Here is a 16,519-nt window from a genome sequence, read left to right as displayed (position 1 = left end):
CCAAAACACCAAGCAATTGTAACCATTTGCCATTCGTTCAAAGCGCAGAAGTAAACCCCATTATAAACTTGCGCTTAACACCTTGAAGTTATAATTTAAAAATGTACAATTTCCATTCATACAGCTTTATTAATAATTTATGAATTTCTTTGGGCATCATTAGGCCTATACTTCAAAACATTCAACATTTTGTTACAAGTAGAATTACAAGTCCATTAGAAACATGGACTAAAAACATTAACATATTTCGATATATGTGAAGGTAATGCATCACTCCTGCACAGAATCAATTAAGTTTTTTTGTATTTAATTGACACAAAGTACCTTTACACACATTACACCCCTCCAAACTTTCACAGAAAATCTGGTAGTGGTCACGCAATAATTAAAGGACCCTATCTCACTATCAGTAGTGAACCAGTTTGAATCTACATACATTTTCAGTAAGAAACTTGTGTCAAGGAGGAAATGGAAACATACGGAGAAGCACTGACGCAAAGGAAAAGAAATAAAAGACAGTCATATCGTTGAAACAAAAAATATTGTGTATTTCACACAATATTTAAAACATTGGAAGGATTACTGCAATGTGAAAACCCAAGAGATAAAATGCAACAGATCAGCAAATACAGTATATGGCAAGGGGTTATTAGCTCCATAGGCCTGCATAATTTCCATGAAGACCTGAAGGCAGCGGACCCCCTGCAACAAAGAGCTTTGTTCCAGAGGAGTCGTAACAATGTGTATAGACTGCATTTGGGAAGTGGTCGATGTCTGAAAAGTAATTCCTCCATGTTTCGTCGTGATTCTGTAAGAATATAAAATAAATCCATCAGAAGAGTCAAATTAAAAGTGCAATGAAAAAGCTAGTCATCAATTGTAGAAAAAGACAATTAGTGAAAGCTAATTAAGAGCAACATTACATTAAAAACAAAGAGCAGATTGAAAGAAATAAAGAGAAATGCAATTATGTCCCTTCAGTGGCCCAGAGGTGAAGGAACCATCTCTGAACTATTTAGGCCAGGAAGATCCCAAGTTCAGTATCTGGTCTGTGCTGAATTAGGTGTGCTCAGTCAGGGAAGAGATAGGGGCACAAGTGGCCAAAGCACCCCTCATCTATGGATGGGGGGAAAAAAATATTCATCCAAGGTTCTTTATCCTGATCACTGTATGGACCTCTGTTCAAATTGTGTGTGGACACTGGGTGAGGACAGCATCTGACTCAGCTGTGATGCCCTTCACAATCAATGTTAAGGTTCACAAATGTGACACGCCAAGTGGGTGAGGCACTGGATGGCAACTGCTGCCCATGAAACCATACACCAATAAGGGAGCCGCCCCTCAAGATGGGAAGAACAGTAGGGTTTAACAAAACATTTTTGAGATTATCTTTAAAAAAATGCTTCTATTATAATGTGCCCAGAAGAAAGAAGTCCTATTAACAGCACAGCACATAATGTGCGTGTTACATCCCTGAGTTTTTTGTTAAATGGCTGAAGATACTTTGAAAAAACCGACAGAAGCAATGGACTAGTTGTATTCCTAATGCCAGAATCACAGCAGAAATGTGAAAATGCTGAACTGTACAGAAATCAACTTGAAGTTTCTTGCTTGGTCCTATAACCAGTAAGTGGAACACAGGTTGAGTATAAGAACATAAGAAATAGGAGCAGGAGTAGGCCACTTGGCCCCTCGAGCCTGCTCCGCCATTCAAGAAGATCATGGCTGATCTTCTACCTCAACTCCACTATCCTGCACTATCCCCAAACCCCTCGATTCTCTTAATATCCAAAAATCTATCAATCTCTGTCTTGAATATACTCGACGACTGAACCTCCACAGCCCTCTGGGGTAGAGAATTCCAAAGATTCACCACCCTCAGTGAAGAAATTTCTCCTCATCGCAGTCCTAAATGGCCGACCCCTTATTCTGAGACTGTGACCCTTGGTTCTAGACTCCCCAGCCAGGGGAAACATCCTCCCTGCATCTACCCTGTCAAGCCCTGTAAGAATTTTGTATGTTTCAATGAGATCACCTCTCATTCGTCTAAACTCTAGAGAATATAGGTCTAGTCTACTCAATCTCTCCTCACAGAACAATCCCCCCCATTCCAGGAATCAGTCTGGTGATCATTTGTTGCACTCCCTCTATGGTAAGTATATCCTTCCTTAGGTAACTGTACACAATACTCCAGGTGTGGTCTCACCAGGACCCTATATAATTGCAGTAAGAGTATGTGTGTTAAAAAAGTTAAAATATGTTACAGTATAAACACTTTCAAATGCACTTCAGATTAGATGCCCCCAGCAAAATTTATATAATTTTGTGCAGTATGCTTCACCCCCACCTGATTAGTTAATCCTAAACATTTAATTTTATCTTCAAAATAAGGATCACTGTCATTATTCAGATATAAAATAAGAGGCAAGCTTTAGCAATTGTTCAAAAGCAATGAATTTTTTAAGCAGACTTTTACCAGATTTAAAAAAGATAAATGGACAACCATCTGTTATTGATAAAACATTTTCCCAATCCCTTAATGACTACTGTATCTACCAGCAAGTTATTTTTTTAATGTAACTGCAGTTAAACAGTTACCTATGATTTCACTAAATACTGAAAGAGTCTAAAACCCAAAACAGTTCCCAAAAAGTCAAGCAACATAACTAATAAAACAGCACATAAGAGCAGCAGTATCCTCAGCAGTATAGTTAAAGGGGCTCTTGCTGTTACCCAAACAAAACCAAGCTGTTGCTGGAACCAAGTACAGTAGTTCCAACATGCCAATGATTATAACATTACTTGGGAGTAACATTTAAACTTTTAAGGAACCACTGTACAGCAAATGTTCTTATTTATTTTTGAATACAAACACAAGAGTGCAATTGGACTGTTCGAGGAACTGAATGATGACATGGGAGTTAACCTGGTCGCATACAAGCAACAATACTAGCTTTAGAGACAGTTGCTGCAAGTAGACATAAATCAACTTTGTCCTGTTATGGCTGAAACAGGATTACTTAGGTGGGCCACCTTCTGCTAACCAATAAATAGGGGCATGGAGCACAAGAGTAAAAAAAAAAGTCAATTTGTGCAAAACATTGGTTAGGCCGCAGTTCATTACAAAAAGGACATTAAAGCCAACTTGAATGTTTAGCGTATATTCACCAGGATAATGCTAGGGATGGGAAATTATAGTTGAGGAGAGCCTCAATATAGTGGGACTATTTCTACTGGAAAAGGCCAAGAGGAGAATTAATAGAGGTTTTAAAAATTAATGAAGGATTTTGAGTGAATAGAGAAAGACGACTTTCTCTGGTTGGGGAGCCGATGATGAGGGATTATCAATTTAAAATTGTCACCTAGAGTGAAGAGGGATGGGAGCGGTTTGCAGAAGTTTCTTTGCGCAGAAGGTTTTTGGAGCATGGAATGTTTTTCCACAGGGAGTGGATGAAACAGGGACCATTGTACCTTTTAAGAGAAAACTGGATAAATATTTAAAGCAGAGGAAGATACAAGACTATGGGGAGAAAGCGGAGCAATGGGAGTAGTTATGGATTGCTCCAGTAAAGAACCGACACAGACATGATGAGCTGAATGGCCTCTTTGCGATGTAAACTTCTTCGGTGCTAACCAATTTCTTCACGAGCCTGTTTATCTGTATTAGAATTATAATTTATTTACACGTGTCCTTATTTTATACTTGCTAAATTTAAAAAAAAATGTAGATTGGAAACATATGCCAGTGCTTTTTTTGTCCTTCCCTCCATCAACAATTTTCTCCCATTCCCTCCTCTCCTGAGGGCAGTTTCAAGTATACCGATCGCTTTCCAGCACCTCACCCAAGTGACCAATGTGCATGCGACCCTAGGACTCCAAGTGCCAGCTAGCTACTCTTCAGTGGTTTTGGGGGGGGGGGGGGGGGGGGGGGGGGGGCGGCGCATCATAATGAAACCTGATCTCGTCCTCACATGCACACTACTAACAGGCATCGTTGGATAGTAATTAGGAGCAGAATTTTCCCTCACTACCCCAAGGATGCTCAGAACAATTCTAACATCCTTATAGCAGCCCTGGGCTGATTTACTTAGCACAGACCTGGGACCAAACTTGAGACATTCCTATCTCAGTATGACTACACGAGTTACTGGTTTAGCCACTGGCCTTAAATCAGAAATAGTGAAAGGCTTCATTTATGGCTTAGTGGGTAAACATAGGACCAGGAGAAGGCCCTTCAGCCTGTGATATAAAGGCACAGTATGGTGCAGGAGGCGGCCATATAGACCCAAAGGCCCTAGGTCAATGTTCTGTTCTGTGCTGACTTGACTAGATGGGTCCTACAATTCCCCTTGGTACCCTTTACTAAGAAGAGGGAAAAAATTCCTAACCCTGATTATTACCCAGTGATCTGTGCTGGAATGTGTGCTTGTGTGGATGTTGGGCGAGCATAGGATTGACGTCAGCTGTAATGCCCTCCACAATTAAATAACTGTCTGAGTTCACACAGTACTAATGTTTAGTTGGACAAGCACCAGAGGGCTGCCTATGCCCATGGAAATATGGAAAAAGCCAACACCTCTAGGAGAGGAGACGTTTAAAGGGGAGAAAATAGGGCAAAAAAGTAAGACTTTGCAAGTTTTACACGTCTAGTTTTTGCACCATTTTTAATTCTTGCAACTTATTTTTAAACCATTCTTTATTCTAGTTAAGAAAGTTTAGTCTAGTCTCTAATCAGTAAAGTAAGCTTCAGCTACTAATCCTTATAATGTGACTGGATGCCACAATGGAGAAGGATCTGGTTAATTTGATTGCAATTAGTGGGAATTCTTTGGGAAGATAGCATGAACTGGAGGGATATGTGCCATCATGTCAACGATGTGTGAGGTATTAAATTATTAACTGACATTCCAGTTTATTAGCTTACTCAGCAAATCTCATATGTTTCGGATCACCTGGATATTACATCAAGCACCCTAAAACAAAATGTGATATATGCTGGTTATCTTACCTTGTGTGTGCGGAATACAGAACCAACAACCCAACAGGAACTTTCCCGTGAGCCAGCAATAAAAATAAATAAAAAGGTTTCTGCTGCTATTTGTAATAGTGGTAACTCTTTAGCAACAAAACCAAAAAGATCTTCCCCAGGTGGAGCAGTTACTGACAAATAAATTACACATTTAGCCACATATTACATAAAATTTGCTATTGTACACCCTAACCCTAAATAATGCGAATCCTCTTGACATTTCAGTTATCACCTGAATCCCCTTAAAGTCATAGTCATACTGTTAACCAAATTACTCATCAGCTCAGAAGTTCTATTCTAACTCATGATTGTCAGTTTGGTTTGCGATACAGCCATTCCACTGGTGATTTGCAGCCAATATTGGTTACTGCTGAAGCTCTGTTCTTGAGCATGTTGGTCAATCTTCCTTTATTGCCTTGAACATCTTCAAGCCTTTGACACTGTCTGGCATAGTGCACTTCTGAACAAGTTACCAATTATCATCACATGGCCTTCCACAGAGGTTAGAAGGTACAACACAAACTGGCCGTTCAGCTCAACCAGTCAATGTTGGAGTTTACCCTTCATGTAAGCAACATAGAGCTAATCAGATTTGCCCACCCTGTTCCCACATCCCTTTATCCTTCATCTACCTAGCCAATCTTATCTTGAATGTTGACATAATTTCTGCCTCAACCGCTGATCCTGGTAATGAATTTCACAACCTCAACTCTGTGTAGAGATTTTCTTGCTCGGTTCTAAATCTCTTGCATTTAATCTTGTATCTATGGCCCCTTGCTGTAGGCCCCTCAACTACAAGTTTGCATTTATACAATGCCTGTTAACATATAAAAACATTGAGATGCTTTACATAGCTATCATGGCTTCTATCTACCCTGTCCCATTCTTTCATAAGTTTAAGCATTTCCATCACATCACCCTGTGTTATTCAAACAAAAAGAGCCCCAATTTTTCAACACGATCTTAGCATTTTTATTTCCTCATAGCAGGCAGCATCCTAGTGAATCTGTGTTATACCCACTCTAAAGCCTCAATACCCTTCCAATAGTGTGAAACCTAATACTGCACAGTACTCTTAAGGTCTTATATAGGCATATAATATCATTACCTCTTGGCTTTTATATCCTGTACCTCGTGATAAAACCTAGAATCCCATTAGCTTCTAAACAGCTTCAACAGCCAGAGTGCTGCCTTTAATGTCCTGTAAATTCTAAATCCCTCTGTTTTTGAACTGCATTCAGCCTACTTCTATTCAGAGTATAAATACTGTTGTTAATTTTTTTTAACCAAAATGTATCTCATCACACGTACGGACATCGAATTCAATCTGCCATTTTTAAGCCCATTCCCTAATCTTATCAATTCCTTTGCTCTTTTAAAGCATTAACTAAACCTTCTATAATAAAAAAACAAAGAAAATACTGCAGATGCTAGATACCTTCTATTTAGGTATCAGCTGCAAATTTCAGCACCACTTCCTCTGGGCCTATATCCAAATCATTAATATACATCATGAACAGAAGTGGCCCGAGACTGAACCCCATGGGACACCACACCCACTCTCAGGTAGAGAGAGAAGTTATTTCTTCTGATGGGGAATCCAGAGCAAGGGAGCATAAACCTAATATTGTTCGGCCACTTAACAGTGAAATCACATTTTCACAGAAGGGGTAGTGGAAATCTGGAACTCCCTCAGCACCAAGTCCCGCTCACTCATCACCCCTGTGCTCATTGACCTATATTAGCTTGCGGTCCACAACATCTCAATTTTAAAATTCTCATCTTAGTGTTCAAATCATTCCATGGCCTCGCCCCTCCCTACCTCTGTAACCTCCTCCAGCCCTACAGCCCTCCGAGAACGCCATCTTCCTCCAACTTTGGACTCTTGTGCATCCCCCCCACTCCCTTTGCCCCACAAATGGCAGCCGTGCCTTTAGCTGTCTAGAACCTATAATTCCCTCCCTAGAGCTCTCCGTCTCTCTTTTAAGCATCTCCTTTAAGATGCTCCTTAAAACAAACCTCTTTGACCAAGTTTTTAGGCACCTATCTTGATCTCTCTTTCTTTGGCTCTGTGCCAATTTTGGTTTTTATTATGCTCCTGTGAAGTGCCTTGCAAAGTTTTGTCATGTTGAAGGCACTATATAAATGCAATTTATTGTTGTAGTCAGTTATCTAGACCATTGGAGTAAAAAGAGCTCAATGATTCCCCAAGAAATCTCTTGGCAATATGAAGAGCGTGGAGACCCAGCATAATGGGAACCGAGTGTTCCTCGAGTGCCAAGGAGAGGAAAAAAACACCTTGTTTGCTTCAGTTCCACAAAACACTGTTTCTTCAGTTTATTTTCAAGTCTAAGTAACAGAGCTTCAATTTTGAAATCAACAAGCTTTATTACTAAAGTCAAGTCCTGATAACAAACAGGCTTACTCCACACTGTTTCACAACTAAACAGCAACTGTCCCAAACCATTCTAGCATGCGACTACACACTGCATAAAAGATATCCACCACAGTGGACCAAAGCTTTAATCATGTCAAATTTCTTTTCAAGTTTTGAATTTTACTGCACAGTTATGCACATGCATTGCATAAACAAAATACCACTCAGGAAGTTGCTTAATACAATGTTTATTTCGTCTGTAAAGAGAATATGTGCAACTCATAACTTTGTTATTCATGAGTTATGTAGGCTCCTTTATGTACATGTAAAAGTGAAAAGACAAAAATATCAGGATCTCAATTTCAGAACTCAAAGCTACAGAAACATGTCAATTGTTTGGCCCTATGACATGATGACTACAACTGTTGTAGCAGCAGAAGACTCGGTCAACATTTTACATTCAGCCTGGATAAAGAATTTTAAAAAGCTCGAGTCAAGCAAGATACAGTCTACTCCTGATAATTCAAAATTGCTTTTTGCATTAAACAATTTGCATCATCAGATAATTTGAATCAAGCAACTACAAATTAAGAGTAGACTGTAAATTGACTGTAATAGACTGGATTCTATATTTAAATCTAACTATCTTTTCAATTGGACACTAAATGTTATTGTTTCTTATAGAATAGAATATAAATTTACAGCACAGGAGGAGGCCATTTCAGCTCATCGTGTCTGCACCAGCCGATGAAGAGCTATCCAGCCTAATCCCACTTCCCAGCTCTTAGTCCGTAGCCCTGTAGGCCACAGCACTTCAAGTGCATATCCAAGCACTTTTTAAATGCGATGATGGTTTCTGTCTCTACCACCCTTTCAAGCAATGAGTTCCAGACCCCCCGCCAACTTCTGGGTGAAGAAATTTCCCCTCAAATCCCCTCTAAATCTACCAATTACTTTCAAATCTCTGCCCCTTGGTTGTTGGCCCCTCCGCTAACGGAAATAGGTCCTTCCTATCCACTCTATCTAGGCTCCTCATAATTTTATACGCCTCAATAAAGGTCTCCCCTCAGCCCCCTCTGTTCCAAAGAAAATAACCCCAGCCTATCCAATCTTTCCTCGTAGTTAAAATTCTCCAGTCCAGGCAACATCCTTGTAAATCTCCTCTGTACCCTCTCCAGTGCAATCACATCTTTCCTGTAATGTGGTGACCAGAACTGCACGCAGTACTCTAGCTGTGGCCTAACTAGTGTTTTATACAGTTCAAGCATAACCTCCCTGCTCTTATATTCTATGCCTCGGCTAATAAAGGCAAGTATTCCGTAGGCCTTCTTAACCACCTTATCTACTTGGCCTGCTACCTTCAGGGATCGCCAAGCTTTTCAAGCAACAAGCCAGCAACTATTTCTCCTTCTCACTACAAACTGTTCCTGTGTTAAGAAGTGTTGAGGAAAACCTGAATTACTGAAAATACATTCTGAATCTCAAACTTTTCAAACTCCACTGAAAGCACAAGCAAGTCAAAGATCATTCGGCCTTTCAAAACTCATTCTTCTCGTTCTATATCTTAACCATCTAATTGTACTTTGAATAATCACAATCACCTTTTGCCTCAATTACCTTGGTTGGTAGATCTAGAAAGAGTATGGAAATCTTTCCTGTATGCGACAAGCGCTTTTCACTCATTTCTTTTTATGACCTCAAGCCCAACTTTTTTGACATACTTTGAAGTAATAATCTGATACTGATGTCTATCATTTAATATATTATGGCTCGGTACATCGTCGTAAGCTTTCTGAAAGGCCCCGCAAGTTCTGGGTTTCCGCATGCGCTGCACATGTGCGAAAACCCAGAACTTGCGATATGTCAAGGTTCGTCTTGACAGATCTACCAAACCGACTGAGAAATTACTTTTGCTGGCGCAGAGTTTGGCTCTTTGCCCAAGTACTGCCCAGCAAATGCCCACAAAACTCTTATGGCTGGTAAAAGTAGGTGTAGAGCCTGCTTTCATCAGCGTAAGGGTAATATAAATCTTAAATTAAAAATTAAAAAATGATGCACAAACACTTAAAATTAGTTTATGCAAATTTTGGACCACATTAAAATATTTAAAATTATTTTTCTAAAAATTACATTTTTATTGGGCCTGAATTTCTGATTGGAGGCTTCCTGCGGGCGGATGCCTACGGTTCGCAAGCATCCCTGGGAAAACATGGGCCATGGGGAACCAATCAAAGGAGGGAATCCCCCTTCACACTTTTGACAGGTGCCTACGCACAGATCTGTCAAAAGTATGAATGGGGATCACTTAACATTAAATCATTTTTTAAAAATCACATTTAAAATTAGTTAAAATTACATTAAATTAAATATTTTAAATAAAAATTTAATTTAAAAAAATTATGTTTTTTACAGGGTTAAAAATAAACTTACCTTTCTGAAAGTATTTTAAAATTATAAATGACTGAAAATTTTTAATTTTTTAAAACTCTTATGTTGGTAAAGCAACTCTTATGCAGGTAAAAGCAGACGATTTTTAAAGGCTTTCAGCGGGCGGAAGTTGTGCAGAAAGCGCAACTCTGCCCACGGAGGCCCTTCTCCCGGGCATGCATGCGATCTGTCAAGAGGATTCTTCACAGATCGCAAGTGTCGGGTTTTAGCGCACACACTTCGCATGCCTAAACCCGGCACTTACGTGGCCCCTATGGGTGCGTACACACCTTGTATGCACCCGTGGGGGTCGGAAAATCCAGCCCATTGTATTTGCTGTATTGTAGGGACTTTAATAAAAATAAATGTTCTAATTTTCAAATTAAGAGTTGTCTAAATTATTTAAGGATTCCACTGCATGTCATTAGGGGATTCCGTTCGGAAATGACTACAACGGAATCCTCCTTTCTCTTTGGAGGACTTGGCCCACGTGATCCCAGGGATGCTTCCGAACCGCCCGTGTCCCTGGGATCTGTGGGCATTTACACAGGCGTACGCCTGGAGGCCAGAACTCTCCGTAGCTGTGGAGCCAGGAGGTAAGTTTGGAAATATTTCGTGAATCAGAGGCATACTCCAGAGGTACGCCTCTGACTGCAAATTCAGGGCCATTATAAATATGTTCTTAAATGAGCTCTACACCATCCCAATTGGCCACCCTCTTCTAGACTATAAGAACATAAGAATTAGGAGCAGGAGTAGGCCATACGACCCCTCGAGCCTGCTCCACCATTGAATAAGATCATGGCTGATCTTCGACTATGCAGCATAAGCTTCTCTTTTTTTATTACTTCACACTTAGGATCAGTCTTGTTGGTCATTTCAGTACTCTTTCTAATGCAAGTATATCTTCTCTGTAGCCTGTTGACCAAAATTGAACAGTGTTTTAAGTGTGATCTGGAAAGTGCATTGTGAAGTTATACCATAACTTCTGTGGATTTGTAATATACTGCTCTGGCTATAAATCTTTGTATGCTATTAGCTTTTTTAATTACTCGGTTACATGGTCTAGACATTAAAAGTGATATCTATTACTCCCAAATCCGTTTCTAAGTCTCGTTATGCCATATTCAATTCCATTCATCATATACTTATGACCCACATTTTTCCCTATCTATATATCTGCACTTATACTTCACATTATTCATGAATGTTAAATTTCATTTCCCACTTATCTATCAAGCTGTAGAACTGATCTAAAGCCTTTTGCAAATCTGCTGCATTCTATGTTTCTACTTCTCTCCCTATTTTGTGTCATCAGCTCATTTCATCATCTTACAGCAGGTCTTGGTAATCCAGACGCTATGTGTAGATTGGAAGACAAAAAAAGGTCTAGTTACTGACATTTGTCAGATTCCACTCAGTACTACACCTTCATCCTCCCTTCCCCAGTGAGACATTTTTTAATTCATTATCGAGATGTGGGCTACAGCCGGCTTTTATTGCCCATTTCTAACAGCCCTAGAGAAGATGGTGGTGGGCCCTCTTGAACCGCTGCAGTCCGTATGCTGAAGGTGCTCCCATAATGTTAGGTAGGGAGTTCCAAGATTTTGACCCAGCATCAATGATTATAGCTAACAAGAATGACATGCAAATTCGTGAAGCATTTCAAATATTTTGTGTCAGCCTTGACCCAGTGGTAGCACTCTCACCCGAGTCAGAAAGTTTTGGCTTCAAACCCCACTTCAGAGACTTAAGTGCAATCTAGGTTGACACGTCAGTGCAGTGCTGCAATGATGGAGGTGCCATGTTTCAGATGAGATATTAAACTGAGGCTCCGTCTATCCTGTCAAGTGGATGTAAAAGATCCGATGGCTCTGTTCAATGAAGAGCAGTGGAGTTCTCCCGGTGTCTTGACCAATAGTTATATATACATATGTCAATGATTTAGACTTCAATGATTAAGTTGCAGGTGATACAAAAATTGGCAGTGTGGTTGAGAGTGAGGAAGAAAGCTGTAAATGCAGGAAGATATCAATCAATGGACTGGTCAGGTGGGCAGAAAAGTGGCAAATGGAATTCAATCCGGAGAAGTGAGGGGCAATGCATTTGGGGAGGGCTAACAAGGCAAGGGAATACACAACAAATGGTAGGATATTGAGAAGTGTAGAGGACCTTGGAGTGCATGTCCGTAGATCCCTTAAGATAGCAGGACAGGTAGATAAGGTGGTTAAGGCAGCATATGGGATACTTTCCTTTATTAGCCGAGGGATAGAACATAAGAGCAGGGAGGTTATGCTAGAACTGTATAAAACACGAGTTAGGCCTCAGCTAGAGTACTGTGTACAGTTCTGTCACATTATAGGAAAGATGTGATTGCACTAGAGAGGAGATTTACAAGGCTGTTGCCAAGACTGGAGAACTTTAGCTACGAGAAAAGATTGGATAGGCTGGAGTTGTATACTTTGGAACAGAGGAGGCTGAGGGGAGATTTAATTGAGATGTATAAAATTATGAGGGGCCTAGATAGAGTGGATAGGAAGGACCTATTTCTCTTAGCAGAGAGGTCAATAACCAGGGGGCATAGATTTAAAGTAATTGGTAGAAGGATTAGAGGGGAGTTGAAAAGAAAGTTTTTCACCCAGAGGGTGGTGGGGGTCTGGAACTCTGCCTGAAAGGGTGGTAGAGGCAGAAACCCTTATTACATTTAAAAATTACTTGGATATGCACTTGAAGTGCCATAACCTACAAGGCTACAGGCCAAGAACTGGAAAGTGGGATTAAGCTGGATAATTCTTTTTCGGCCGGCACAGACAAGATGGGTCGAATGTCCTCCTTCTGTGCCGTAAACTTCTATGATTCTTCTATGAATATTTATCCCTCTACCAACATCATTAAAACAGATTATCTGGTGATGGATCACACTGCTGTTTGTGGGATCTTTCTGCACAGAAATTGGCTGCTGCGTTTCCTTACATTACAACAGTGACTACAGTTCAAAAGTACTTCACTGGCTATAAAGCACTTTGGGACATTCTGTGGTCGTGAAAGGCGCTATATAAATGCAAGTCCTTTCCGTCTAATTTTTACAAGTACTCTCAGATCACTTTATTAAAAATCCAGTTTCCTATTCAGGCCCATGTTCCATCCTGCATTTGTATTGTAAAGTTGAATTAGAAGTGTTTTATATGAAAATTGACAAAAAGCTTTCTGAAAGTCTAAATAAGCTATATTATAAGGAATGACAATCTACTTTATTTGGCAAAATAGTAAATGTTGGTATGGCAGGATCTTACCTTCCTAAGCTACTGTTACACAATGACTCCTTCAGCCTATTCGTAGATTTAATTTTCCCTATTATTCATATTAGACTAATAGGCCGGTCATTGTTTGGGTCATTTTTATCACCCTATTTAAATATTAGTACATAGTCCTTCAGACCCTCATCACTACTTAGGAGTTTTTCCACATGTTCCACAAATTCCCTCTCTGGTCTACTTTAGCACCCTAGGAGTTACAGAATCTGACTTGGGCGATTTGCTGGTTTTTAAGTCTTACCAACTTGTCAAGTACTGGTACCATGCTGACGTTAAAATGCTTTGGGACAGTAGTTGTACGATTGTGCACATCTTGCATTTAACTGAAGACATAAAATCTCTCCCCAACTTACCAACCAACCCTTCCCTGTTGTTAATTTTAAAATTTCTTCGCCAGACTTGAGTTTCAGCTTCTCACTGTAGTAGTTCGCTTGACACAGCCTTTCCATAAACTTCTGAGCTCTGATGTCATAGAAAAGTAGAGAGCCTTGTCCAGTTCCTACTGTTATGATGTGTTCATAAAAGCTTACAGATCGAATACCTGTTAAACACAAACAAACAATCTGTTTTACCACTAATGATCTCCCTTCAATGTTTAGTCTCAAGATGATTTCACTCATCTTCTATGGGAAATATTGAGCAATATTTTTTCCTTTATCTGTCTTGGTACAGAATTTACACCCTCCCATACCCCATCCAGATATGAATGTCACTCTTTCTGGTGCAGTAACAAGATTGCTGTTGCTCAGGTTTTTTCAAGGTTTTACTGAATTTATCTCCAATGGGGATGGTTGGAATTTTAAAATAAGACTACACTATTTACAAAATAACAACAGAAAATGCTGGAAAAACTCAGCAGGTCAGGCAACATCCGTGGAGAGAAATTTGAGTTGACGTTTCGGGTCGAACCCTTCTTTACACTATTTACAAGATTGGGTCAATTGTTGATATTTTACAGATACAAGTTACATGTTCATTACATTGAACACTGAATACTAGTTCAAAAGATTTCATGGATTTTTTCTTTAAAAGTTATGGAAATGAAATCAGTAGCAGAAAACACCGAAATTAGAAACTAGAAATTAGGACCATTAATCTACAATGCTCAATTACAGAGATTTTGATTTTTTTCTTGCACCAAGAGTTTTTCATAATTTATCAGTAATCAGAGAATATCCCTCTCATAGCTTGGCCAAGTGCTACTTGCGTGAGCACTAACCAGGATATTAGCAGATTATCAATTTGTGAAAGTATTACATCCAAGCTAATCACCTAACATTTAACAATTTTCAGCTAGGGTCAACTGGTCGAAATCAGAGGCAGGAACACCCTGGCTCATTTTATTTCCCCATTCTTGTCTGTGACACTGTCGGATTGACATCACCTCACTGAACATACATCATTGTTCAAAGCTGGGACCATCCTGACCTGTGTGGCTCAGTACTATGCACAATTTATCCATTGAGCTGAGCTATCAGAAAGCCCAATAAAAATATTTTATATTTAAACATGCATTTGAGACAATTTCTTTAACCTTTAGAATTAGTATATTTGATTTATTAATTAATTATGAAAAATTCAACAATTCTATTACTCTTATTCCACTTTTAAGAAAAAATCTCTGTTATACAACAGAAGATGTCCAATCTTCATAAGCTGAAAAGTTAATATAATTAGTAGATAATTCTTTTGTCTATTTTGAATTGTCAAACATACCGAATTAAGCACTGCGCAACTTGAGACTTGAAATAATGCATTTTTACCAGCCTGCATATAATTCTGATGGCTTTTCTCGAGATTGACTAGAAACTTGATGTTACTGATTATTGACCTGCAAAGGACATCTGGCGATTGAGCCTTGAGCAGGTCAATTGCTCATACAGTAGAAGGAAGCAGAACCAGATATTTGTGAAAATTCTCAGAGTTTGGCCAAAACAAAAGGAAGCACTAATGGAGATGTGAAAGCATACATCCTGCAATTCTATGGAAGCTGTCTTTGATCAGCAGGTCTTTGACCACCTTAAACTTTCCTCAAACAAAACATCCATTTGCTGTCAGAAGCAAAATACTGCAGATGTTGGAAATCTGAAATAAAAACAGAAAATGGTGGAAATACTCAGGTCAGGCAACATCTGTGGAGAGAGAAACAGCATTTCAGGATGTTGGCTTTTCATCAGAACTGGCAAATGTTTGAGAAGCAACAGCTTTTAAGCAAGTACAGGGGCAGGGAAGGGCGGGGGGGGGGCAGGGGCGGGGTGGCAGTAGGGAGAAAAGAATAAAAGGGAAGGTCTGTGATAGGGTGGCAGGAGTGATTAAATGACAAAAGGGATAGAAACATATAAGATAGGAGCAGGAGTAGGCCATTTGGCTGTAAAGTACTTCAGGTTATCCAGAGGACGTGAAAGGTGCTATATAGAAACATAGAAGATAGGAGCAGGAGTAGGCCATTCGGCCCCTCGAACCTGCTCCGCCATTCAATGAGATCATGGCTGATCATCCAAATTCAGTACCCTATCCCTGCCTTCTCCCCATATCCCTTGATCACTTTAGCCTTAAGAAATATATCCAACTCCTTCTTGAATATATTTAACAAACTGGCCTCCACCGCCCTCTGTGGGATGATGGGTAAGGCAAAAGGGGGTGGTAATGGGACAAGTAAAGAAACAAAAGATGGGTCTAGAGAAGCTGTAAATGGCAACAGCAGAATCATTACCAGCTGTCCGAAAAAATGTGAGCAGTGTTTATGATCTGAAATTGAGTCCGAAAGGTTGTAAAGTGCCGAATCGAAAGATGAGGTGCTGTTTCAATTAAGCTCAACAGAAGCTCAAGGAACAGTGAAGGAGGCCGAGGTCAGAGTGGGAGTGGGACGGAAAAATAAAATGGCAAGTGATCGGAAGCTCAGGGTCACATTTGTGAACTGAACAGAGATGTTCAGCAAAGCAATCACCCAATCTACGTTTGGTCGCCCTAATGTAGAGGAGGCCGCATTGTGAGCAGTGAATACAGTATACTAAATTGAAAGAAGTACAAGTAAATCGGTGTTTCACCTGAAGGAGTGTTTGGAGCCCTGGACGGTGGAAAGGGAGGAGGTAAATGGGCAGGTGTTGCATCCCCTGCACTTGCATGGGAAGGGGAGCGGGTGTTGGGGCTGATTGAAGAGTGGACCAGGGTGTCATGGAGGAAACGGTCCTTTCAGAATGCTGAAAGGGGAGGGGAAGATGTGCTTGGTGATGGCATCGCGCTGGAGGTGGCAGAGAACAATCCGTTGAATGCAGAAGCTGGAAGAGGAGGACAAAGGGAACCCTAACGTGATTCTGGGAGGGAAGGAAAGGGGTGAGGGTAGAAGTACGGGAAATGGGACTGACATGGTCG

At 40.1% G+C, this 16,519-nt stretch overlaps 1 protein-coding gene across 2 annotated transcripts in view; it reads right to left on the bottom strand.

Moving 5' to 3' along the window:
• Positions 1–290: 290 nt before the first annotated feature.
• dcaf12 (DDB1 and CUL4 associated factor 12) overlaps positions 291–16,519 on the bottom strand; it is a 134,173-nt gene continuing 117,944 nt past the window's right edge. Inside the window, exons 8-9 of one of the 2 annotated variants that reach the window (XM_085973791.1) lie at positions 13,501–13,688; positions 291–808 (exon numbers count right to left, since the gene is read on the bottom strand). In XM_085973791.1, the coding sequence (XP_085829917.1) occupies positions 650–808; positions 13,501–13,688 (347 nt within the window). In that variant the 3' untranslated portion in view covers positions 291–649. The remainder of the gene's footprint in view (positions 809–13,500; positions 13,689–16,519) is intronic. The other variant, XM_085973798.1, reaches the window with a different exon arrangement.

This window comes from Somniosus microcephalus, chromosome 2 (genome assembly GCF_052327205.1).
Source record: "Somniosus microcephalus isolate GS21.2 chromosome 2, FLI_Smic_1.0, whole genome shotgun sequence".
NCBI classification, from domain to species: Eukaryota; Metazoa; Chordata; class Chondrichthyes; order Squaliformes; family Somniosidae; genus Somniosus; species Somniosus microcephalus.
This window is presented reverse-complemented; position numbering and strand designations above follow the sequence as displayed.